At 52.5% G+C, this 25,491-nt stretch overlaps 9 protein-coding genes across 9 annotated transcripts; 3 read left to right on the top strand and 6 right to left on the bottom strand.

Moving 5' to 3' along the window:
• Nucleotides 1-229: 229 nt before the first annotated feature.
• Nucleotides 230-715, top strand: N7498_009589 (uncharacterized protein; the record flags this gene model as incomplete). The annotated part of the gene is made up of 1 exon (XM_058456645.1): nt 230-715. The coding sequence occupies one exon, from the start codon at nt 230-232 to the stop codon at nt 713-715; it is 486 nt and encodes a 161-aa protein (XP_058303544.1).
• A 32-nt stretch (nt 716-747) lies between these two features.
• On the bottom strand, nt 748-4,005 carry N7498_009588 (ATP-binding mismatch repair protein PMS1; the record flags this gene model as incomplete). Its single annotated transcript, XM_058456644.1, has 4 exons — nt 748-3,599; nt 3,666-3,752; nt 3,818-3,914; nt 3,973-4,005. 4 exons carry the CDS (start codon nt 4,003-4,005, stop codon nt 748-750), a joined length of 3,069 nt encoding a protein of 1,022 aa, XP_058303543.1.
• Nucleotides 4,006-4,260: 255 nt separating this feature from the next.
• Nucleotides 4,261-5,820, bottom strand: N7498_009587 (serine incorporator domain-containing protein; the record flags this gene model as incomplete). The annotated part of the gene is made up of 3 exons (XM_058456643.1): nt 4,261-5,566; nt 5,627-5,706; nt 5,770-5,820. The coding sequence occupies 3 exons, from the start codon at nt 5,818-5,820 to the stop codon at nt 4,261-4,263; spliced, it is 1,437 nt and encodes a 478-aa protein (XP_058303542.1).
• A 450-nt stretch (nt 5,821-6,270) lies between these two features.
• Nucleotides 6,271-8,375, bottom strand: N7498_009586 (glycoside hydrolase family 2 protein; the record flags this gene model as incomplete). The annotated part of the gene is made up of 3 exons (XM_058456642.1): nt 6,271-6,445; nt 6,498-6,914; nt 6,973-8,375. The coding sequence occupies 3 exons, from the start codon at nt 8,373-8,375 to the stop codon at nt 6,271-6,273; spliced, it is 1,995 nt and encodes a 664-aa protein (XP_058303541.1).
• Nucleotides 8,376-8,971: 596 nt separating this feature from the next.
• N7498_009585 (KH domain protein) lies at nt 8,972-12,255 on the bottom strand (the record flags this gene model as incomplete). Its single annotated transcript, XM_058456641.1, has 6 exons — nt 8,972-10,419; nt 10,475-10,799; nt 10,853-11,130; nt 11,190-11,313; nt 11,366-11,647; nt 11,737-12,255. 6 exons carry the CDS (start codon nt 12,253-12,255, stop codon nt 8,972-8,974), a joined length of 2,976 nt encoding a protein of 991 aa, XP_058303540.1.
• Nucleotides 12,256-14,696: 2,441 nt separating this feature from the next.
• On the bottom strand, nt 14,697-17,204 carry N7498_009584 (uncharacterized protein; the record flags this gene model as incomplete). Its single annotated transcript, XM_058456640.1, has 1 exon — nt 14,697-17,204. The coding sequence occupies one exon, from the start codon at nt 17,202-17,204 to the stop codon at nt 14,697-14,699; it is 2,508 nt and encodes an 835-aa protein (XP_058303539.1).
• A 408-nt stretch (nt 17,205-17,612) lies between these two features.
• N7498_009583 (putative pyrimidine 5'-nucleotidase) lies at nt 17,613-18,611 on the top strand (the record flags this gene model as incomplete). The annotated part of the gene is made up of 5 exons (XM_058456639.1): nt 17,613-17,678; nt 17,741-17,753; nt 17,812-17,847; nt 17,909-18,334; nt 18,433-18,611. The coding sequence occupies 5 exons, from the start codon at nt 17,613-17,615 to the stop codon at nt 18,609-18,611; spliced, it is 720 nt and encodes a 239-aa protein (XP_058303538.1).
• A 379-nt stretch (nt 18,612-18,990) lies between these two features.
• Nucleotides 18,991-23,199, top strand: N7498_009582 (uncharacterized protein; the record flags this gene model as incomplete). Its single annotated transcript, XM_058456638.1, has 2 exons — nt 18,991-19,452; nt 19,516-23,199. Exons 1-2 carry the CDS (start codon nt 19,036-19,038, stop codon nt 23,197-23,199), a joined length of 4,101 nt encoding a protein of 1,366 aa, XP_058303537.1. The 5' UTR covers nt 18,991-19,035.
• An 833-nt stretch (nt 23,200-24,032) lies between these two features.
• N7498_009581 (uncharacterized protein) lies at nt 24,033-25,490 on the bottom strand (the record flags this gene model as incomplete). Its single annotated transcript, XM_058456637.1, has 2 exons — nt 24,033-25,170; nt 25,234-25,490. The coding sequence occupies 2 exons, from the start codon at nt 25,488-25,490 to the stop codon at nt 24,033-24,035; spliced, it is 1,395 nt and encodes a 464-aa protein (XP_058303536.1).
• Nucleotide 25,491: the final 1 nt, after the last annotated feature.

The following is a 25,491-nucleotide window of genomic DNA, read 5'->3' as shown; positions in this document are numbered from 1 at the left end:
CTTGGACACGACGTGCATGTGCCGACATCAACGAGAGGCTGACAGCGCGCCACGCCAAGTGGGGTTGCAGATCGGCCTCCGCAATATTTATATCGAGTTCATATCTTCAAAACAGCGAAACCTCACCTGAGAACTCTTAAACAGAGAAGACATAAGCGTATCCACCTTTCTGCAAACCCAGCCCCAAATATATATCCAAAAAACTATATAAACATCTTATCACTCCACCATGACGGACCCCACCACCGAACTCCCGTCCACCGAAGAACAACAAAAGAAAGAAGCCTTGGCCGCCTTCACCGCAACGCTCCACTCCGTCGGCACAAACCTCGAAGCGCCTCTCCGCGACCGCGCAGCCACGATCACATCCAACGCGGCAGCGTTGGACAGACAGGAGGCCGAGCTGGCGGAGCACACGGCGCGACTGGCGAAACAGAATGCGCAGTGGTCGGGATTTGCAGATGAGACGCGCGAGGGGTTAAAGGAGATTGGAGATGTGCAGAACTGGGCGGAGATGATTGAACGGGATCTTTTGGTATTGGAGGAGATGATGGATGGTGTTGAGCTTAAGGAGGATGAAGTGCATGAGGAGGAGATGGACGGCGGTGGGATGAATGGGGTTAATGGGCTCGGTGAGGGGAATGGACAGTATGGATTGTGGAATGGAGGTAATGGGAAGAAGAAGGAGACGAGAAGTTGGTTGCACTGGTGGTGAACTTTGTATATACGAGAGCGTACTGGGTATAATCACTCTTCCTCCACGTATCGCCGCCACATATTTAAACTGCTTCCCGCCTCGTCTTCGTCTTCACCTGTGTACTCGTCCCATTCGTCCCATTGTCCCAGACTCATCAAGTGCCTCATCGTCGGTCGGCCGTGAGGACAGTTCCACGGCTTATCGATGGTTCCCATGTTTCTCACCACCCGCTGCATCTGTTTCGTGGTCAAGGTTTTCCCGATCATGATGCTCGAGCGGCAGGCGCGCATCGCGAACATCTTGCGTACCTTCGTGGGCCGTGGCACGGCGATGTCGTTGGTGACGGGGGATTCCGATAGAAGCACAATCAACTCCTCCAGATCCCGCGAGCCGAAGACGACCTCTTTGCTCAGAGGCAGCGAGACGAGCTGGCACCGTCGTCCTATAGGTTCCTCGCCGCTTTCGTCGATTGTCACGATGAAGCCGTTCTTTTCGAGGGATGCACGGTTCTCTAGCACGATTTCCTCCTCGACGGCGGTCAGGTCTAGTCGCTGTGGTCGCACGAGCCGCTGGTTCTGGACAACTGTCTCGGCCTGCAGACGTTCAAAGTTGAACTTCTCATCCGAGGCATGCTGGTCGATGATGAAGAGCTCGTCGTGATCCACACCGGGCCGGACAGTGATGATGAAGCCGAGGTTGAATTGGCCGATGATTCGCATCTGAGCAAAATCCGTCTTGCTCACTGTAAGCGAGAGTCGATCTTCGGCGGTTTTCTCGTCTGTGAGATCGGCATCATGTTTTTTGGATGATATATCGCGTGGGTGAAGGCTTTCTCGTAACTTGGTCATCTGTGACTGGAGTCGGGTCATTGATGCATCGATAGTGCTGACTAGGTTGACAGTAGCATCGCGATGTGCGGCGCCCTTGTTCATTTTGTTCGCGCGACTGGCATTGGTTTCTTGGGGAAGAACGGCGTTTTCCTCGGCTTGGTCAATGAGTCGCTGGACAAGCGCTTCTTCTTGCGCTTTTTTCTCAACTTCGTCGAGAGCAGGTCCCTCTGCACCGGCAGATTGCTCTGTAGGGCTTTGGACTTCGCGGCCAGTCTCAATATCGTCGTCGTGGCGATCCCCATTGTCTTCCGGAACGTATTCGACATCTTCAGGTTCTTCTTCGGGTTCGTCTTCGGGGTCTGCTTCAAGTGCCCCTTCCTCCTCCTCTTCGTCTTCCACTTCCTCAGCTTCATCGTCAAGAAAATTCGCTTCATTGTCTTCACTTGAGTCCTCGGCGTCTTCCTCGTCATCCTCTTCATCCTGCGTTCCCGGGGCCGCAAAAGCCTTCATATGCTTTCCAAATATATTAGGCCGAGACGGGGTATGGATCCGTCGTTTGCGTTGTGGCATTTCTTTGGTCGAGGTCCCAAACTCCGAGGTTCGCTTGCGTGGAAAGCCACTACCGACCATAGATGTCACGGTGTGGTCTCCGATGCTAATGGTGGCCATTTCAGCCGGCAATCGACGGGGCCGCATGCGATCAAAGGCGCTTTGGACAACATTGGGCGCATCTTCTGGGTCTCGGAGCTGCTGGGCCGGTGTCTGTTCTTCTTCGGAGAGTTGGGAGGAAAGCCCTATAGGCGGCTTGACTGTTTGTTGAGGCCTTATTGGTTGTTCTTCTCCTTGTTTATGAGTATCATCAGCAGGCTCAACGGGCGTGGAGTCCGGCTCTTGCTCTGGAGAGACTGCTGGTAGTGATGACCTTGATGCTTTCCGAGCTACACGAACGGTCGGTTTAATTGGAGATGAAATCTCAATTTGACTCGAGGCATCCTGTGAGCTCATGAATTGCTTCATGTTATCTCGCACACCGGAAGGAGGAGCTTCCGTCTCCTCCTCAGCAGATGTATCACCAATCGCATCTCGAGGTGGCCTTGTAGGGGTTCCGGAAGCGCTTCGACTGACTTGTCTAGCAGTGACAAAGCCCGGAAGGGACCCTAAGGCTTGCTGCTTAGTCGACGGCGTTTTAGAACCCAGCACCTGTGACTGGGGAACCGTCTGATCCGCCGCCTCGAAGAGTTGTGTAAGAGACGTCTTTAATGACTCGATCAAAGCTCCAGCATCATGAAGTAAAATGGTTCGCTTATCTGGCGACACATTCACATCGTAGGCATTCGTATCCATTTGAAAGTCGGCAAAGATAAAAGGCGACTGTGAGACATTAAAGGACTTGTAAACCTCGTTAAAAGCCTTCGCAATCTGCGGCAAGCCACACGGCCGAGAATTGACAAAGAACATTTGTCGATCCGGAGTCTGGCGCCCTTCTCCAAAAACGGGACGTGATATATGACCGCGAACCTCCATTTGATTGACTGGCTCACTGCTGGCCGCACGGCGAGTCACAGAAGAGGGCTCAAACTCCAGCTTTAGGTCAAGTGGAATCAACGCAGAGAGAGTCTTGGCTCCGTAGACGTTCGCAATATTCTCCTTGGTCGTGCGGTTCCCGTTTGTAGAGAAAACCACCACGTTTTTCGTCTTACCAACGGTGTTCCGGACGCTGAATCGTACCCCAGCACTGATACAGGCGTAGGCGTGGAGCAGGTTCAACACTTTCCCGTATTCTCGCTTGATGTTTTTCTCCAGTTCGCGCCGGCGTACGGGAAGTCGCTTGAAGATCCCTTCTACAGATGCCGTTGTTCCCTTTTGTCCTGCCACGATCTGTGTCTTGTCGAGCTTTCCTGACGGTTCAAAGTCGAGTCTGTTGGCACGGGGGACTTGATCTGCCTTGGCTGTGACGATGTGGAATTCGGAAAGCGCGCAGAGGGACGAGAGGGCCTCGCCGCGGAAGCCGAAGGTATGGAGGCGTGACAGGTCATCGTATGAGGATAGCTTTGACGTATAGTGTTTTAAGGCTGAAAGGAAATGTCCTGTTAGTATCCGCTTTCAAAAGATCCAAAAGGTAAAGACCCGAAGCTCACCAACGTTCTCGTAATTCTCTGGTGAAATCCCACTTCCGTTATCCTGCACCTCGATTAAATCCAGACCATTGTTCTTGAATCGGACCTCTGAAAGGAAAGGAAGCGGTTAATACCAGATACATTAGCTTGCGCACATGTAAGAGAGCACCGACCGACGGTTGTTGCGCCCGCATCGAGACTGTTTTCAACTAGCTCTTTGGCGACGGAGCACAGGTCAATGATGACCTGGCCGGATTGAATTTGGTGGACCTGGGGACATGCTGGTCAGAGACAACGTTTGTCAGTGCCAAAAAGCCAGATCACGCACCGAGCGAGCCTCGATGGCCTGGATAGTCGCCATGGTTCATGCCATGGTGTCGGGTGAAACGAGGCGCGTCGCACTCTACGCGTGAAGCTCCGCCAAGAACTTCCCCACACGAGTTTCTTCTGAACTACAGATCTCGCTCGGTCTGGGCCTTTGTTTTTACCTACAGTCTACAGTGTCTGACTTCCTTATTCAAAACTGATAGTAAGTTGGTTTCTGCCAATGATTCAATGTACGTTACATAAATTAACTATCGCTCAGAACGCGCGGGGGTTCAAACTCATGGCCAATCTAAGCAGCAAAGCGATCTGGAAGCAGAACAGGCGCGACCAGGGTCCACATGTAAATAGCGTAGCACACCCAGGAGCTGACAATCTTGACCCAGCTGGCCCAGTAGGTTCGACCCACGGGCGCAAAGTCAATGGTTGTGTCGACGGTCAATCCCTGTGTCAACAAGGTGGCTACCCAGGTTGTGGCGAGGAAGAAGATGATGTGGAAGAGAGAGTAGTTATACTGAGTCGAACCACGCTCGTCATCCTTACTGCTGGTTTCGAACTCGTCCTCGTCGTCACTCTCATCCAGAGCACTGGCTGGCAAACTGCCGCTCTCCACGGCTGCCCGGAGAGCTTCGGCGCGCATCTCCCGACGGCTGTTGGGCTGCTGCGTGACCAAACCGTGCTCATTATCATCCTCACCCAGCTGGATGTAGTTGTGACCGCCCTTGGATCCCAGAGCGATGCCTTGAGTAGCAGCTCGCGTGGTTGTGTACGCGATGGTGGCCATGGTTACGATCGCACCCAGAATGATCGTGAGGGCTCGAGTGCGGCTAGAGCGAATCAAGGGGTTGCAGTTGTTGTCATCGGGCTTCATCGAGACGGAGGACAGGGTGAGATAGGTGCAGTAGACAGTGACCATGGCGGCTTGTGCCAGGCCCGCACGTGGGTTGGACTCCTGCACGGCGGGCTGCACCGATATAAACGAGATAATCAGGAACAAGATCAGGTTGATCGAAATAACAGCCTGATTCATGGAGCACGAGCTTCTCGCGAAGAAGATGAACATCAAGATGGTCATGACGATCGAAGCCAAGTACATGCCGAGCGTCGACCCGATGAGCAGGCCTCGCCACAGGCGTGAGTCACTGTCCTCGATCTTCTGCAGACACAGCTCGGCCCATGTGTGCGCAAGGTCCACCAAAAGGATCAGACCCAGTAACAGGAAGAGCATAGCACAGAAGAACGCAATGTAGTTGCCATAGACGAAGAAGAAGGGCTCGGGAATGAAGAACGACATGACGACGAACCCAATCCAAAACAGAACCTTCGGGCCCCAGAAGCCATTTTGCAGCGCGGCACGGCTATCTCTGGAGGTCTTGACACCGAGCAGCAAGAGAGCAAGGATCAGGTGGAAGAGACCGAGGCCGAAATTGATGCGGTGGACCGCCACCCAGCCGTGACATTCTTTGCCGTCGCATTTAATATCCATGTAATCAAGTGTTAAGTGTTGGAGTTTCTTGAGTGCCCAGGGAGTGAGCATGATCCAAGATGCAATCGAGTTGATCAGGAGGACAAAGGCATATGCGATTCGCGTCGCCATACTGTGTCCGCGTTAGAACGTCACCCTCCTTTTTTCTTCCTCTAGCGTCGTGGCGTCATACCTGTTCTGAAACTTGCCGCATGCACTGCAAACCGCAGAGCAGGTAGCGGCACCGCAGCATGAACCGCCGAGGGTGATGAGCTGCGGAGAGAGAAGGCATCAGCGAAGCGCTCTTCGAGAGACTCGGCTGGGAGGGTGACTTACCGTGCCCACACTGGGCACCGCCAGTAGCGGCAAAGACAGGAGAGCGCCCATGGTAAAATCAGACCAGGTTACGCAGGACGTTGAGGTTGGTTGTCGAGGCAAGAGAGGAGTCGCAAAGCGGAGGCGACGATCCCAAGATCACCCGCCTTCGTCATGTCACATGATCGGAAAACAACCCGTGGACCCACAGTTCATTGATTGGCCCTAATTTGCTACGCAATGATATTCCTTCTATTCCTCTTTCGAGTCGTCCTTTTCTATGTCTTTTTCATGGCATACGCTCAAACTTCTCATTGTGCTACAATTGGGAGGTGCTGATATCTGGGCTAGATCGTCAAGCCCAACGGGCGAGGATCGATCCCCAACGGATAATGGACCGAGTTAGTGAGAACTCGCTGAACGCCAATGCTTCTTTTAAGACAGTGTATTAATCAACCTCCTTTCAACCAAAATTGCTGGTCTCCTTAGTTCCAGAATTATTCTTTGGAGTAAGGTTCCCCATTAGCTCCGGTGCAGAGAATGCAAAAGCTTCTTCAAACCCTTCGGTCCTTGAGCTTGCAAATGCTGATAATAGTAGTCACTAGCAGCATCCATAATAGCCTTGACCTTGTCAACGGGAACCTTAGCCTTGCGATCATAGGAGTACAACCCATTAACCTCCTGCTCAACATCACACCTGGCAGGAATCAGTATACTTATCGAAGCCTCTCGGAGCAGATGTAACTTACAGCTGCGTGTACACCATACCACAGGTATGCCCACCCTTCACGACACTCATAACCAGCTTCTCAAAGCGCCTCAAGAGGTCTTCCTCATCAGCGGCGGTAGTGTATCCCCAGTCCCGCTCTCCAGCTTTAGCATCCTTGGCTGGGGCGATGTTGACGCCGCCGAACTCGGTGCAAATCACGGGTGCGCCTGCTTTGTGCTGGGCACCCGGGTCCAGGAGGGTGTGTCCGGAGAAACCGGAATAGATCGGCTTGGTGAACATGTCGTGGCCTGCCTTTGGGCCTAGAATCCCCCCATCCATCTTTGAGCATGTGGCTGATAACTCTGGGGAGTCGGCGTAGTCGTGGTATGTGGTGAGGTCAGTCAAGACGTGCTCCCAGCCGCAGTTGTCGTTGATGGGACGGCTAGGGTCCAGGGTCCTATCTTCTCGTTAGTACATCATTTTTATTCTTTATTTGGTGATGGGGTTCGACATACTTGGTCAGGTAGTACAGTGAGCGGATGTGGTTGCGCTGGCCAATATTATCCTTCAGGGAAGTATAGGCCCAGCTCTCATTGTTCGGTGTCCAGGTAATGATGCATGGATGGTTGAGATCTCTCTTCACAGCCTCGGTCCACTCGCTATTCATTCTTTCGATATAGTCACTTCCGAACTCATAGGCATTGGCCATCTCACCCCAAACGATGAAACCCAGCCGGTCGGCCCAGTAGTGGAATCTCGGGTCTTCGACCTTCTGATGCTTGCGGCATCCATTGAATCCCACTGCCTTCGCCATCTCAATATCGGCCTTCAAAGACTCGGAGGAAGGAGGCGTCATGCCTGTCTCGGGCCAGTAGCCCTGATCCAGGCACAACATCTGGAAGAGAGGCTTGCCGTTCAGTCGGAAAGTGCCATCGCCAGTGGTCCAGGATAGACTGCGCATGCCAGTCGTTGTCTCGATCTCATCAACCACCTTTCCCGAAGCATCGTACAGACGCAGAACCAAATCATAAAGAATCGGATGCTCCGGCGACCAGAGAGCCACACCATCATGCCAAGCTCCATCAACATTGAATGGCGCTTCACTCCGCAGCTCTGCAGCATTAGGAACTTTCATGCTCAGATCCACAGTAGCCCAGTTCCGCTCCGCAGGAAGCGAAGCCTTGTTCTTGCCAACCAAGCTCCCACCAAGACTCGCCTCAATCTCAACACTACACTCAGCACGCGCCTTCCGGTCAGACACCGCGATGTGAGCATGAAGCTCTCCACTCCCAATATCATCCGACCGGAGAACAGTCCCGCCGCTACCGCAGGCCAACCGCATAGCGGGCACACTCTCAACCCAGACGGACTGCCAGATGCCACCCGTGGGAGTGTAGAAGATATTTTCCGGAACAGGTTTCCAGAACTGTTTCCCACGCGGTTGGGCCAAGTCATATGGCGAGTCCCTGACGCGCAGGGTCAACCGCGCGGTCGTCGTCTCTGAGCGGAATGCATCCGTGACGTCCACGTCGAAGGGGACATGGCCGCCCTGATGGCCGCCGACGAGATTGCCGTCCACCCAGACGGTGCACTCGTAGTCGATGGCGCCGAAGCGGACAAGGAGTCTGTTTCCGCGGGCTTTCTCGTCCGCGGTGCGGATGTCTTGCAGTCTGCGCTCGTACCACATTACCTCGTGGGCTTCGTAGAGGTTAATGCCAGACGCGAGGGTCTGGAATGCATAGGGTACTTTGATCTCCCGTTTCTGGCTGTTGTCTGCTTGGGCTGGGATGCCTTGGTGTTGCCATTGTTGCGACTGGCCTATGTCGGCGTCATCGAAGATGAAGTCCCATGCTCCGTCGAGGGAGACCCAGTTCAGGGCTTTACGCTGGAAGTCGGGGCGCGGGTATGATGCAGCCATCTTGGGATGTTCCTGGGTGATCAATTGCAATTGAAGTATGGGAAGTGGTGACACGACTTAGGTGATGTTCGACCCCGCTTGGTAACGTCATCTCGAGATTACCCCCACGGCTCACGATCTACGGTCTACCATAATCTAGCTTAGCTATGTCGTGGAAATCGTCTAAGGTCATATCTTATTGATGGGGATATCAAAAGAGTAAACACGGACTCAAAAACCAATAACAAACTCCCGCGAAAACCGGACTGACCCTTGGTATCATGTCGAGTATAGACTGAGACTCAATCCCTTTCCTCCCATGCACACCCAAATCATCAAACACAAAACAGGGAGGGGAGAGAAAGGAGAGGGAAAGTATCACGTCCTCTCTCGCCCCAAAAAAATCCAAAGACAAAGGAACGGTAAATTCCGCCCCAGTTCACGCAGATCTTGGATATCTCGTTTTCTTTTCTGACGCCTTCATTGCTTGCGTTCCGTGGTATCAATCAACAGAAAATCAGAAAACAACCAAATAAATCAATGATAAAAACCGAAACACACACGCTGGAAATAAATCAACCAAAAGGGTATACTGCTGTAAATGGATGTTTTGGGGTTTAACGCGGTGGCCCAATCGGGGCCGGGTATCCAGAAGTAGAATTTGAAGTGCTAGGGCGACCGCTGTCAAAAGAGGCGCGTGGGTCATGCTTGGGCGTCATGTCGCCAGGCGCCGTGCCGAAGGGAAACTTGGTGTCGAAGCGTGCGGGCCAGCCATTGCTGTTGCTGCTCTTGTGACTGTGCGAGCTTCCCAGGACCGGAAGGTCGTCTTCGGGGAGGTTCACCCCGGAGTCATTCCACGGGTTGCGGTAGCCGCTGTCCCGCGATTCCATCGAGACCAGCGATGCCTTCGAGGCATTGCTCGAGGCGTGCTTGAAGAACGAACCTGGCGAAGCCGAGTGGTTCTTCCGACCGATGAACGAAGAGAAAGACGAGATGCTTCCGGGCTTGCGGAGACGCTCGAAGATCGAGCCGCGCTCGCTGGTCTCGTCGGCGAAGCTAGGTCGCGTGGGTGAGTCTGTCATGAGCGGGGCCGGGGCATGCTGCAACAGCTTGGAGTCGAAGAAAGGCAGCGACTCCTCGAAGGAGTCCGACTTGGGGCGAGGAATCGCACCCTTGACGGTGTTCGCGTTGAGACCGTGAGCAACAAGACGGGAAATGAGGAAGTCGATGGCATCCTTCAGACCACCAGCATTGTTGCGGGTGTAGCCGAGAACCACACGGTCCTCCGGCGAAGGGGTAGGCGAGGATGAGCCGGAGCCGGAGCCGGAACCAGAGCCCTCCTCCTTAACTGCAAGATCGGCAGTGGTGTCCACATTGATATCAACCTCGTACTGCTCCTTAAGCTTGGTCCGAACGTCCGCCATGAAGTCTGGCGACTTGAAGTAACCCCGTAGCTCCACGGAGCTCTGGAAGTGAAGCTCATGGCTCTCCGGAACCATGCCCAGCAGAGCATCGACAGCTTGAGGGACCTGGTACTCGGGGCCGGAGATGGTCACAACATCACTGGCTAGCTCGGTACTGGGGAACTCAATCTTGCAATTCCACTTCTTCTCCAACTCGTCAATCTCAGTAATGCGGGCCAACAGCTCGCGGTGGTACAGGCGGTTGATGACAACTCTCTCCGAAACATACTCGGCGTCAACCTTCTCGACCATATCCATGATCTCCTGCTTGACAAGGTCCAGGCTCTGGGCATTGCGAGCAGGAGTCCGACAGATCACATTGTCAACCTTGATGTCGTCATCTTCCTTGCCCATGCCACCCCGGTCCATTGCGTTGGAAAACTTGACAAAGACCGAGTATTTCTTCATAATCCGCTGGATATGCTGCCCACCGATGCCGATGATTCGCTTGTGGTACTGGTCAGGGACATGGAACGAGATGGAAGCGGGCATTTCCTGTTCGACCAAATCCAGACCGTTCTTGGTAGACTCGTATTGGTTGCCGCACACGTCGATATAGAAGTTATATTCGTTAAAGCCGTCAAAGATAATCTGTACGTTGCCTTTTTGCTTGTTAGAGACCGGTGGACAAAGGTTTTCGAGTTACAAGAGACTCACTCTGGCCCATGATCTTGTTGATCTTGCCGTTCTTTTTGCCACTGACAAACTCCTTGTGCTCATTGGCCAGCTCAATCTTGACGCGCATTTGGTATTGGCTTCGAGTGACGAAGGGGATCTGGTTGACAACGGTCATGGCAGCCTTGACGGCATCGTCGGATCCGTTGATGGTGAACGTCAGGTTGTCGAAGCTGACTTCGGCTTCCGAGTTGGTACAAATATCCGAGAGCATCGATCGAACATCGGCAGTGGAGGGGGCACGAACACCGCCCTGGGCGGGATCGGGCATGATGATCCACCATGAGGCGCTATAGAATTGTCCGGCCTGAAAAAACATTAGCGAATACTCATAATATGCGTACCGCATTTCCAACGTACCAGAGCCATGATCTCCCGAACAGTACGCTCGACATGCAGGACCTCGGTGCCTTGAATCCGAACAAGACCGCGCTGGCTGCCCAGTTGCGGGAAGAGAACATAGGAGCCGTTCATCTCCATAACCTTGCGAACCTTGTCCAGCCGGTCGAGCAAGATGTTGTCGATCTTGCTCGAGTTGACCACAACGTCCTTGACATAGATCTTGACTCCCATCACCAGCTCTCGAAGCTTTTGCTTGGCCCGAGCAATCTGCTCCGGAGACTCGCCCGTGATGTACACTTCATCTTCACTTCGACGGTTCGCTCCGGGAGGGGTATAACCAAAGATTCGTGGGAACGGCGGGGGAAGTAGATAGCAGTGCCAGTCGCAGCTTCGATGAGCTTGATGTTCTTGCGGGTGCGGCCACAGACCAAGGTGTGCATGGTCAGCTCGAGCTTGATGGCGTCAACATGGCGTTTCAGCTATCTCCGTGTTAGTCTGGTAGCCATCCAACTCGTATTCACAAAAACCCACAATTTGATCGATCATGATCAGAACCCGGGTCTTAGCGTGCTCGGAGCTCTCCATGTCACCATAGATGGCAACTCGGAAACGCTGCTCCAGGCCGCTATCAGACGCATACCCATAAGATGAAACCACCGCACTGTCCGCATCGTGAAGTTTGGGTGTCAGCAGAAATATGTCGGTGCCGGTGTAAGCGGCCAAGGTGTCCATGTGCTCGAGCACACTGGCCCGAATGCCCTTCGGGGATCCATCCATGATCAAATGCATATCCACGTCCACGGTCGCGCATCGCTGATAGTTGGCGAGATGTTAGCAAGGGATAGTCTCAAAGCACCACACCCAACGATGCGGGTGTGAAAAAGAAAAATTCAACCACATACCAGCATGATGGGGGTCTCATTCAAAATCTTGGCCCGCATCTTCCGCACCGTCTCTCCATCACCAGTGACACAGACGTTGGTCACCAAGCCGTTGGGCCGCCGTTGTAGCGACGGTGAGGCCTTGGGCTCTGAGGATGTGAACGAGGCCTCGATCCGGCCACCACTGGTTTCCGTAATCTGTCGGCATAACATGTGCAAGCCGTCGACGTTGCTGGTGTGTACCGGCAGCTGGTGCACGGGCGTGCCCTCTGTGGTGCCTTCGGGGAAGGTCCAGCGCTGCAGAGCACCGGGACTGGCGTGGAGCACGTCCTCGACATCGGGACCGGCCAAGGTGGAGGAGAATGGGACGTTGAACGATAGGTTGACGGTGGGATCGATACTCGTCGGAGGAGTCATAGGCGGAGCACCGTGTGGCCGGCGAAAGGCCATGTCGGTGTGAGGTCTGGACATCCCGAAAGTCGGCGTCATTCGTTCCCAACCATGACGGGCCTGGCCCGTGAAGTTGGATATCTTGTGCATGACCAGTATCGGAGGATTTCACACTCTCACCCCTATGATATCGAGGGGAAAGAGGGAGGAGAGTTTGGGGGGGGAGGAGGTGGAGTGGAAAGGTTCAAAGGTAAGGCTGCCGTTCTCGACAGGGATAGGAATGGCGCTCGCTGTGTGGGCGTTTCGGGAATGGTGGAAACGAAGATCGATCGATGGGGGGAACGGACCAACACACCGGCGCATAGCCAAGTACCTAATCGAACACACCAGAAATCGAAGGGAATAATAATGTATTATTGATTCCTTCCGTTGACCCTAGGTGGTGGTAAAAGGTAAATGGTGGTAAATAACGTCCATTGTAGACAATCCGAGTGTCGTCAGTTGTGCGGGTCATTTCAATACGGCAATTCCAGCGGCCAGTAGCCCTACGGAGTATATTTCGGCCTACTAATTGGTGAAGAGTGCCCCCTATTTTTCAAAATCTAATAACTAGGTTTGAGTATAGTTATACATAGTCCAGCTCTGGGCATCAGGAAGTGTCTCTCCGTTTAAGTGCATCTGTCGCGGCCGAATCCACATTTCAGCACTGCCTCCCTCGCAAAGGAGGAATGCGGCCGATCCGAGAGAATGCCGTCGTAGGGGTTTCCGTCTTTCTCTACCGGGTCTGCGCAGAGCTACGATTGACCGTAGATCCTATATCCTACCCATTAATACAGATCTCTAGAGTCTATATAGAATTCTTCTCAAGCGAGGGTCACGTGAGCACCGGTGAGCCTGGTCAGTCTGGTGAACCTGCTTTTTTCTGCTGGGGAAAACAGCACTTGGCTTTTTGGCGTTGCAGATCCAGAGTCCAAGTTTCAGCCCGTGAATCCTCGGGATCCGAGTCCTTCCGCGTCTCTGTATGCACGTACTCCCCGAACGGCGGGCGGTCTTCTCATAGGTCCCGGGACAGAGAGCCTTGTACGACGCATGTATCTCGGCCGGGTCCACTATCAGGGAAGCATGATGAGTAGTGATAGGACGCCCAACACTGGCCCGGCTGGCCCGGACACGGCCACCGATCGAGCCTGTCGAGTCTGCGGGCCTGCGGTCATCAGCCCCGGCATGTGGATCGTGGTAATACCGCTGATGCCTAGGGGACCTCTGTCACAAAAACACCCAATAATCGACGTCGTGTCAGTGATGTGCGGTGGCCACGGGGCAGATCCTCAGGAGAGCTGCGAATAAAGTACCCCATGTAGTCCCACGTCCCCTCTGTACTGTTGTAGTATTGCGGGCCACGTACGCTGCCTGAGGAGGACAAGTTTCCCCAAGTGGTCGACGTCATTTTCTCGTACAGGCCCGGAGTGGGTCAAACACTCTTCAGCTTGGCCTTGATACATCAACCCCAATTCCGACTGGATGGACCGCCGTAGAGCCTGCTTTGAAAGCTGACTGCATGTGCCATCGCCACTCGCCCCCGATTCTGGGGCCCCAGAAGGGATGCATGGGGGCAGTCAAGTATACCTCGGATAGAATTACGATCAAAGTCAGTACCTAACGTTTAGGAAGGTGCTCACCCCGGGCGCTTTACTGGGAAGCCATTGGCTACTATAGTCAATATTGACCTTTTCTTCAAACATCAGTGTCTTTTGTGGTTGAAGGTTGATGGTCATTTTGTAGATTGATGAGTCAATTTCAGCACCTTGGAAAGCCCAACTGAAAAGACCATCCACAACAGGTAATCAGACAGGACGAGCTAAAAATATGAAAGATTGTTCAAAATACTACGAAGCTTTCAGAGCCCACAATACAATTACCCACACGAACAACCCGACCAGGGTGTTAACAATTGTTTGTTATATTCTGTCTCAGCTTGGTCCCTTCCCCTCTCACTTTATACACCGAACATCATCTCAGGTGCCAAAGCACCGATTTTCCACTCGCCAACTGAAAAAAATATTGAATCAAAGCACTACAGAGGGGCCACCCAGGTAAAGAGCCTGGTTTTGGTCTAAATATATTTTGCCAAATTGCCAGAGCCCCTTCGAAACTCTTCGGAAGAGAACACAGAACCAACTCAAAAGAGTCAAGGAATCAAAGCTTAAATCCTACCGCGAAAATCCACGATGCTCACGATGTCCATGGCTTTCTGGACTTGCTACTATTGAATTGGCCCAGGTCGTTGATACTACCTGATCGATATCAGGGGCTCGTTTGGTCAGAGTCAATTTGGAACCTCAACTCGTAAATTACTCGTTGGCTAATGAAACAGATGAAGTGATCATTCGGAAATGGAAATTAAGAATTAAGACAACTGGTTGCGAGTCTAGGATATTCAATGAGAGACTTGGAAGCAACAGGGGTTTAGACTGTGGTATCAATGCATAAATCACTAAGATTTTCGTTAGGCCGAAACCCATGACTACTCAAAAAAAATACGCCCAAGGCATGCAGATATGCAGATCACAATGCATATAGAAAAAAGCCCATCAATAGTGCTGCGGAACACGCTGAATCGACTCCGAACCGCCATCCACGGCCACGCGATTTCCATCGTCGCCTTCGAAATACCGTCGTTCCCGGACGTAGTATGGACGCTCGATGTACTCGCCCATTTGTCTCTCGTCCACGAAGACGCTGGCATCACGACTGGGTCCAGCGGGCCGCATACTTCCGACACGCTGGACGACGTCGTGGTGCGGTTCTTCATACCGAGCTTGCTGAGGCCGAACACTCGACGTTCGAATCACCCTCTCCTGGGGAAGTGGGTGCTCCTCTACATATGTTGGGCGTCGAGGAAGATACTCGGCGACTTGGACACTGCCACTGCGGGCATAGGGATCATGGCTCTCCATGGGTGTAGTGTATGTTCGCCTTTCACCTGCAATAGGGCGTGCATAGTCTGAAGTGACACGTCTATAGCTTGGCTTTGGGGGAGGCATCTCCTGCATATATCGGCGTTCGACATAGGGTTCATGGACGACAGACGGAGCGCGGACACTGGCAGTGCGGACGGGGACTCGATCTTCGTAGACGTCTTTTGGCATTTGAGAGACTGGTCGCGGAGGAGGTGCCATTGGCTGGGATCGTGACGTGGGGACCATTTCATACTGATTACCATGCTCGTCGACCACAAACCGGCGTTGGGGCGCAGGCATGATTCGTGGAGGGGGAGCTTCGTCGTAATACGGGTCCCGATAGACGGACTGCTGCGCGTCATCCAATGTGATGTACTGAGGTCCGTACCCAGGTGGAACTTCTTCGTAGTACCTAGGACGTTCTTGAGGTCGTTCGATGACAGTGTACGACGCCGCACGGCCGCCATGGGGATCGGCCTCGATATATTCCCGAGGATAGTCCGACTGCCTGGCATACTGCAAGCTGGCGACTCTTCGAAGATCCCCATCATCACGTGGAGGGCGCCTGGTGCTCAGTCGAGAGAGTGTACGGGGCTGTTGTCTTTGATCCACAGGGATTTCGTGATATGGATCAACGTCGTAGACTGGCCTCCGACTCGAAATTTCCTGTCTTTCAAGTACTGGTGTATACCGTGGCGACGCAATGTCGATGTACACCGGCTGCTGCTGCTCGGCGTGTCGGCTTTGAATCATGCCAGGGTCATCGGCAAACGGCGGAGGAGACACTGGTTCCTCTTTAACGTAGGTATCGGAAGGTTCCGGGTCCTGCCTTCTGTAAGACACATTACGAGCCTCCTCCCCGTTTCCTTGCAGCCTTCTTCGCTTTCGTGAAATGGGATGAGGAGCTGGTCCACTGGGGCTCTCGCGACCGGAGTCTGCATCGGAATACACCTGGCCTAACCCCTGCTCACGCCTCTCATCCCGAAGCTGTTGGACAGATGGTACTTTGGCCACAGCCAAAGGCGAGACTCGTGACGGCCGTGGAGCTGCTGGGGACGTGATGTGGTTCTGGCGAACTATGGTTACGTCCGCAGGCGACGCCGGTGCCTGTACGTCGCGGTTCCGATGGACGTATCTGCCTCTGCCATCACCGTTTGCTACTCCGTGCTCATAATATCTGTCATCGATGGGTGGTGCTACTGGAGCCGGTGGAGAGTATTCTGGTTCTTCCAGAGCTTCCAACTGTTGCGACTCACGCAGTCGACGGGACATCTCTGCTTGACCGGAAGATGGCTGCTTTTGAGAATAGAGGGCACGCTGGTCAGCAACAGGGTAAGCATCTTGCATTTCCTGATCAGATCCAGGTTGGTTCAGAGATTCAAGTCGCTGTAACTCATCTGCGTAATTCTCTACAGGAGCACGTGTAGAGAGACCAACCGCCTGACCCGGCACGACCGGAGAGGCTTTTCGTTGACCTCCATCTGGAGAGTCAGGTGCTCTACTGGAGTAGAAGGAGTTGTCGTCGAAGGAATCTCCATTTGTGTCTGATGGCTCACTCATGGAAACGGGCGCAACGACCTGGAGAGCCCTTTGAAACACTTCCGAGACATTGAACTCGGGTCTTGTGTCCTGGAGCGCAGGTTTTTGTTTGCTTTCTTGTTTCTTCTGTTCCAGTTTATCACGTAACATCCTTTCTAGCCTCTGCCGTTGTAGCTGAAGTTCAGCCCTGACTAAATCATCGGATTTTGTCAAGAATATGGGATCGATTTCTGAAACGGGTTTGGAGGCCAAGCGGGCGGAGGGAGGTGTTGGGTTTGCGGAGGCAGTCGAAGGCACATTCTCAAGCCCGGGAGCTTGGGTATTCGGAGAGCGCGCTATTCCCAACAGTGGCGTGTTCTCCGACCCCAGGGGCTTGTTCTTAACAGCCTGCTGGGTAGAAGGACCAGTCTGGCCATTTCGCGCCCCCGGTTTGCGCACAAACTGCTGGGGAACCTTGAGACGCGGGTGGGAGCCCGCGAAAATCTCATCGCTGATCTTGAGAATCCGCTCGTATTCTTGCACCTCACTTGCTGTTATTGGCGCCGCCGCAGCCATTGTACCTGCTTTAAGGTGAGTCGAGACCCCATGCGCTGTAGCCATGATCTTGGAGAGCTTGAAGAAGGGGTTTTAAGATCACGGGACAGCTTGGGGACTGGGAAAAGAAAATCACTGGGGTAAGTCCAGTCTCATAGCAACTTGACCAACGATCAGAGCTTTGAATACAAGATCCAGTGGGCTCTATTTCATTAGTGAGGTGAGTAGCGAAGGAAAAAAAGTGACAGCCGCTGCTTGTGAAAGTCCGCTTTTCCGTTGCCCGCGCTAGTTCTGATTAGGTAACCGCGTGTTGTCGCGGCGCAAGGTGATTGATTCCAAGGTTCCCGACTTCCTCGCCGTATAAAACTCTCCATGCATCGCGCATTCCCTTCACTTTCTGCTCGCTTCGTTCGCCCCGTCTCATTCTCTCCTCAAATATCTCCTGCTTTCCTACCTTCTCAACGGTATTTTACAATGGCGGCCAACGGCGCAAAAGGCAGTGACTCACGGCCTGTGTTTTTCTTCGACATTGACAATTGCGTACGTACATGCAGGCCATGGTCAGAGTACTCACGGTGCTAACTCTCGGTTTTTTCCCATAGCTTTATTCGAAAGGTACGATTGGGTTCTGTGCCCAAAACTAAACTGGACAAGAACTGACCGTGCCATGCAGCATGCAACATCCATGATGAGATGCAAAAATTGATCAGTGAGCAACAATTTCCATATCAGGCGGTGTCCGTTGGCTAACTCGTCTTTTTGTGACCTAGATAAATTCTTCTGCAAGCATCTAGATCTCAATACTGAGGATGCGCACATGCTCCACCAGAAATACTACAAGGAATACGGACTCGCCATTGAGGGCCTTACCCGCCACCACAAAATTGACCCGCTGGAATTTAACTACGAGGTTGACGATGCCCTTCCCCTCGATAAGATCTTGAAGCCGGATCCCAAACTGCGGAAGCTGCTCGAGAGCTTGGATACTAGCAAGGTGAAGCCGTGGCTTCTCACCAATGCCTATGTGAATCACGGCAAGCGTGTAGTGCAACTTCTGGGCATTGAGGATCTTTTCGAGGGTATTACCTACTGTGACTACGGGAAAGTGCCATTGGTTTGCAAGCCTAACCAGGAAATGTACGACAAGGCGGAGAAAGAGGCCGGTGCACCGAGCACGGAACAGTGCTATTTTGTCGGTAAGTTTGTCAAGTTGAGTGCTGCCACGTTTGTCGGCGTTGGTAGTGTATCATCTCACCCGACTGGGACTGCCATGCTGACCACGTCAACCTCATAGATGACTCACACCTTAATTGCACACATGCGCAAGCACGGGGCTGGACTACTGTGCACTTGGTTGAGCCGGGCATCCCAATTCCACGAGTCCCCGCCTCGAGATACTTGGTTTCGAATCTTGAGGAGCTTCGGATCCATTTCCCCCACCTCTTCAAGTCCCAGGAGAGCAACAATGCTTAGATGATTTATTATTATTTTTGGGATCGACGACTTTTCTTCTCTATAGAGGCTTGGAAAATTTCGGATCCACAGTCTCCGAACTGTAAATAGTGACTGGACTTGTTAACGAGATCCTGGTGTTTCTGCCTATTCAGGGTCTACTTATACCAGACAGCATAGACCGAAATTGTACCTGTTACATTACGAGCAGTGAAAGACGAATTCTATTTCTATAATGCTTTTAGTGCAGACAATTCCTTTTCAGCTAACAACAGGGTAAAAGACTCAAAAGACTCGCGGAGCCATTTGTCGTTGCCTCAGGCCATAGGGGATCGGCGCGCGCGTGGCAGACTCCTAAATGCTCTCCGTCCTCCGTCTCCCCTCGACAAGCACCCTCGGCCATCGCTCAACAACTCATCGTGGGTCTTCGCTCCTTTAACTCACGATGTCTGGCCGAGAGATCTCACCCGGCTCCGTGATCACCCTGACCGACGGGCGCCAGGGTACCGTCCGATTCATCGGAACCACAAGCTTCGCAGTTGGAGATTGGATTGGAGTGGAATTGATCGACGCTACTGGCAAGAACGATGGTGCAGTTCAGGGCGAACGTTACTTTGAATGCGAACCAGGATTTGGCATGTTCATCCGACCAACAGCCATCGGTGCGGTTATTCAACAACCTCCGCGGGAGAGTAAACAAAGCGCCAGGGCCGGCCCCAACGCGCCTGCCAACCGACAATCAATATCTGCAGGCGTAAAAAAGCCCAGTGCGCTGCCTCCTACCGCAGTCAAGCGACAAAGCACCAATGCAACTGGAACCCCGACGCCGGCGCCGAAGATGGCCCCCCGGGCCTCTCTAAGGGTATGTCTTGGATTGGATTGTTCTGGTTGGCCTCTGCTAGAATACTGACAGTGTTCTTTGTAGTCGCCCACAAAGTCCCCTACAAAACAGCTATCTGCTTCTTCTAATCGCTCATCGATCGGCGGCGCTCCGCGGACTTCGACAATTGCATCAGCCCGACCGAGGCCAGCTGCCACAAACAGAACCTCGATGGGCCCATCTAGCACTCAATCGGCTGCTTCCCGACCTTCGCGCCCCTCAGTGGCTGGCACGGCAACCAGGACTTCGAGACCTGGGTCCCAAAGTACCGTGGCCTCTGGGCTGTCCAAGCGCCCGTCCCTTCGACAGGCGGCCTCCACAAAAGCATCCGATGGAGGCGACACAGGGACGAGTAGTCCATCAGAAGAGCCCACCAACGCCGAGTCTCTTGATATCGAAGGAGAAAGAACCCAAGATGGAGGAGCGGCGCCAGCGCCAGCATCTGCCCCTAAAACGTCAAGGCCGTCTTTGACTGCTTCGCGCTCAGCAGCAAATCGACCCGGGCCTGGGACAACTATGGCGCAACGCCAAAACCAGAATGCTGCCGTCTCCCGTGAACTGGAAGAGCTTCAAGCTAAACTTCGAGTCATGGAGAAGAAACGGGCTGAAGATCGTGAAAAGCTCAAGATCCTCGAGCGACTGCAAATGGAGCGCGATAAGTTTGAATCGATTATCCAAAAGCTGCAGGCAAAGTATCAGCCGCAGCAGATGGAGATAACCGAATTGCGCAAGAAGCTCAAGGACACTGAGGCTCGCCATGAGGAAGTCGAGCGAATGCAAGCCGAACACGAATCACTCATGGAAATGGCGGCACTTGACCGGGAAATGGCAGAAGAGACAGCCGAGGCTTTCAAGCATGAATGTGATGCCCTTCGATTGAAGATGGAAGAGCTTCAGCTGGAAGTGGAGGTTCTCCGCGAGGAAAATGAAGAGTTCAGTCAGATCACAAGCCCTGAAGAGCGTTCCAGTCATGGGTGGCTGCAGATGGAAAAGTCCAACGAGAGACTCCGTGACGCGCTCCTGCGGCTCCGCGATATGACCCAGCAGCAGGAAGGAGATCTTAGGGACCAGATCAAGGAATTGGAGCAAGATCTTGAGGAGTACTCTGCAGTCAAGTCTGACTATGAGGCTACGAAGGAAAGGTTGTTGATTGCCGAGACCAATGTGGATGATCTTAAGCAGCAACTGGAGACTGCTCTTGGGGCCGAAGAGATGATCGAAGAATTGGCTGACAAGAACATGCGGTACCAAGAGGAAATCAATGAGCTCAAGAATGCCATTGAGGATCTGGAGTCGCTCAGAGAAATCAGCGACGAGCTGGAGTACACCCATATTGAAACAGAGAAACAACTCCAAGAAGAGATCGATTATCGTGATGGCGTGTTCAGCGAACAAGTTCGGAAGATATCCCAGCAGGATGAAGTCATTGAAGACCTGGAATACACCTTGTCCCGCTTCAGGGAGCTGGTGACAAATTTGCAGGGCGACCTCGAGGACATGCGGGCATCTCAGCAGATCTCCGAGACAGAAGCCACCGATCTCTCAACCCGATCGCGAGCCATGATGGACCTGAACATGAAGCTCCAGGCCTCGGTATCAAAGGCCCAAACGAAGTCCATCGACATGGAACTCAATCGAATGGAAGCGGAAGAAGCAGCACAACACCTTTCGATCGTAAAACTGTACCTTCCTGAATACTTTGATTCCGAGCGGAACGCTGTTTTGGCTCTTCTTCGGTTCAAACGTGTCAGCTTCAAGGCCGGCATGATGAACAACACCATTCGCGAGCGAGTTGCTGAGCAGTCAGCAGCGTCGACCTATGATGAGATCTTCAACGCCCACGAAGTCCTTGAGCATCTCCTATGGATTTCGACGGTTTGTAACCGTTTTGTGAACTATATCAGTGCCTGCTCTCCAGAGCAATTTGCCAGCGCGAAGGGTGCTTTGTTTGAAATGGAGCCGGTCGAGCGGACACTGAATCTTTGGATCGAGAGCTTAAAGAAGAACGACGTGAACATGAAAAAGTTTGCGGCTGAATTGCAGCGATCCATTGCTCTGCTGGTACATCTCGCCGAAACCCTCCTTCCATCTGGTCCAGAAATTTTTGCAGATGAGTTGTGCATGCGCGCAACCCTATCGCAATCCTACCTTGACCATGCTGCATCCGTTGTTGCGCGGTTGAAGTCTTTGGTTCAGTCCAAACTTGCGACCCCGGAAGAGGGCAGCGAAGAGAACTCATTTGCCCTGGGCAAACTCGACTCTTTTGTCTCCCAGGCGCGTGGGTACAAGGTTGCTATGGGGAAGATTTCTCGATCTTTAGAGGACCTGCGTACACGGTCTCTTGCACTCTCCAAAGACGCGGACGAGCCTTTCAAGAAGACAGAAGCGTATACCCAGGGACTCTCAGAATTGACTCGAAAGCTGGGCGAGAACGTTGTGGATCTCACCAGTGATGAGAGCCGTACGGATCCATATACACTGGAAGAGATTCTGGAAAGCATGTCACGGGCATTTTCAGATTCTGTACAGTCTGCTGATGGTACATCAGAGAATAACGATCCTGTCTCGCTGCTCACCAACAAGCTGCGCGACATTGGCAGCCAGTTGGATGAGCTCGATTCGATCTCAGCCGATCTCTCTCGCACCACGGAATTCGAGAGAGGAGCAAACCCTTGGGTTGCCCGGTCGGGGGAGTTGAAATCTAACAAGACAATTTCGCCAGATGCCGACGAGGAAATTCGACGCTTGAAGAACGAAGTTCACGAAGTTTCCACTGCACTTGGTGTCAAAGATAACACCCTTGAAGAACAAGGTATTAAGATTGAGCTCCTCGAATCACGGATGCGCGAGGCCAGCAAGAAGGCGTCTATGGTGAAGGATCTTGAGACAAAGATTGAAGAATATCAAGCAACAACCGATGGGCTCGAGAAGATTGTCGATCAGCAGAAGAAAGAGCTTCAAACGGCCGAGGCGGAGCGCGATGAGTTCAAGTCTCGCCTCGAAAGAATGAAGCGGATTTCTGGAACCGCCGGTGTAACGACCTCAGGCGATGGTATTGTCATCGACAACGAGGCTTCTCTGGCCGCAATGCAAGAGAACGAATCTCTCCGTGCCGAGGTCGAAAGCCTTCAAGCAGCCGTGCGTTTCCTGCGTGAAGAGAATCGTCGCTCGAACCTTCTCAATCCGTACTCGATACAGCGGTCGACGGAGATGCACGCCTGGCTGGACGCACCACTCACTCGTGCTACCCCAACCGTCGAGCAAGAAAAGGTCCAGCGCACTGCTTTGGAAAGTCGCGATGTCTTGACCCATCTGCTGAAGCTGACGAAGGAATCTCGTGTCTGCGACTTGAAATCCACAATGGTGCCGCCAGCGAGCGGCGACAACGCCAGCACCAGTGCCAACCGTACTACATGGCGCCCATCCAAGTCTCGTCTTCGGTACCAGGTGCTCCAGCAGCGAGAAAACTTCGAACACTGGTCTGAATGGCGCGACGATATTGTCCACCATGAGCGTGAACAGGACCGTCTGGCTGCTGCCAAGCGGGAACGCGCGCTTCGTGACCGCACTCCTAAACATGCCCACAAAGCCTCTGTTGAATTCCCTCAGGGTCTTGGGCATGGAATGATGGGCCGTGCATGGCAAATCCTGGGCATGCAAAACCACCGCAAGAACATTTCAATCAGCGCACCCGCCCCAGACGGAGTGGAAATAGTGTCCAATGAATGATTCTCCTACTTTCCTGTATAGGAGGCATGGGCGTTGACAGTGGCCCTTGTGTCTTGATTTCATCTGCATGTGCCTTTCCGTCCATATTTAGCTTCTTGTTCTTACTTCCTGTGCAGCTCATTACCCTTTGACAAGATACCCCGGTTGCACATACTGCCAAATACACACATATCTTCTTCGTTATACAGTCCTTCTGGGATTTCTCCCGCTGGTCATTAAGACAGTCACCGGCATGGCCGAAAGCAGTATTTGATAGAAGCTACCTGCCTCGGTATGAGCAAAGAGAATGGAGCTAATCCTTCCCCCAACATAATCTGCCTCCGCCGCTGCGCTCTATGCAGCCAGTACAATTGCAACAACTGATATGCCTCGTCCGCTGATAGGCACCTGGATGTCGGAGATGCGAGATGCGAGAAGTCCAAGATATTCTCTTGCAAAGATCACTGTTTGACAAGATGGTAGAGGCTAATGCACTTTTCAATCAATTAAAATCTGCGGCGTGGGATCAAGGCCTGTAGAATCCCTCCAAAATCAACTCTTATGTAGAGAATTCACGGTACATCCATCCACAGCCATCTAGACATCCATGGATTTCTTCACCGCCGTGATCTCCCGCATGTACAGGGGCCCCCAGTAATGCCAAACTCGAACACAAGAAATATTGCATCGATCTGAACCAATAATAGTGCTGAACGTCTGATGTTAGGGAAAAAATGAAAATTCAAGATAGTCAATCGATCCGTTGACACTAAAAGTCTGCTGGAGTGGACTTGTCGCCGTGTCCGAGAGATGCACTGTTTTATCTAAATCCAACCCCTTCTATGGAGATAATATTAGTCGTCGGAATATCCTACCTCCTCCAAAGACCACAACAAATGGCTATCTTTATCCGGGTTTTCAACATTGCAACCATTCGGAATAATCTCATCAACCCCCTTGATCTCCTTCAATCTCAAAGAACCTGACTCAAATCGGGCCATCAACCCAGCCACCTGCATATCGTGTGCTTCATTTGCACCCTTTTCAAAGCCTCGAATAGACAGATACTCCAGGCTATCTGGCATACCGTCCGTTAGCATGACACTTGCTCTTTTCGCATCATCGATCTCCACGCCCTGGGCGAAGTAAACCAAAAATTCAATGCTGATACTCAGTTCTTTCAATGCCACAAAGTCTTTCAACGACGCGTTGCGGTCCCAAATCGATGTCAAGTATTGGTGCATCTTGAACTCGGGGTTATCTTCGAGTCCATCGGGTCCGTATGCGTCAAACTGGAATTCACCCGGGCCTCCATATTCATCCCAGTCGACGGGAAAGGAGCCACGCGACTGTGCTTGACCAGGGTAGCTCCGAGTGAGTTCTTCAGTATCTATGTCGAGAACTTTTAGCGTTTTTTGGTGTGCGGATAGCGCTTTGATAAAGGCTTTTGGATTGAAAAAAGGAATTCCTCCATGAAGGCTTGCCCTTCCTCCGGTGGTATATTGGAGTTCGGTAAGGGTTTTGCTTGATGCCATCACGCATAAGAGATAGTTCGAGCCCAGACACGAGTGGTTGATTTTGATTTTGCTGATATTCGAGCTTGTTTCCTCACAGGTCTGTTTCCCGTTGTCCTCGTCTGATTCAAGCACATCGATACCAAATGACTCGATAGATGGGAGTTTGTTGAAGAGCTCGAGACAGGCAATCAAATCTGTCCGGGCATAGAACCGCTCATCATTGGCATAATGATTTTCTTTATTGATCAAATAGACATCACGCAGTTTCTGAAGGAAGCGAGTTCCCTCTGAGCTGGAATTGGCATGTCGGAAAACTTGAACGAGCGGGAATTCTTTGGCTAATTCTTCTCCTTCCTCAAGGTTGTGGTAGTGATAGAAAGGCTGTGTTAAGGCCATGGTCTCAAGATTTGGTGACATGGACACGATAATGGCGGCAATAGCTTGTGTGATGAAGATGGGTGTAATGCCAAATTCCCTAGATGCTGGATGTCAGATTTCTGTACAGCAAATCACCAGAGGGCCCAAGAGAGCCTCCTACCAGACCCTACAGCCTTCAGGGGTAATATAGCCCAAGTCCTGGCTTAATTTGTTTTGCATGAGCATATTGATGATTTTCTCTTCCTTGTCGCCCTGAAAGCCCGCATTTTGTACCGCACGTCTGAGAAGACGCATGTCATCTGCGCTTAGGTCGCGTTGATACGGTAATTCAGGGTAGTCATCACCAGTCCTAGGTTTGTGCAGGTACTCAATCCGCTTCACGAAGTGACCAAGACAAGGTCGCTTAACAATATTCATG

This window comes from Penicillium cinerascens (assembly GCF_028974065.1).
Source record: "Penicillium cinerascens strain IBT 15544 chromosome Unknown scaffold_4_segment0_segment1, whole genome shotgun sequence".
Lineage (NCBI taxonomy): Eukaryota > Fungi > Ascomycota > Eurotiomycetes > Eurotiales > Aspergillaceae > Penicillium > Penicillium cinerascens.
Note: the sequence above shows the minus strand (reverse complement) of the source record. Positions and strands in the feature narration are given on the sequence as shown.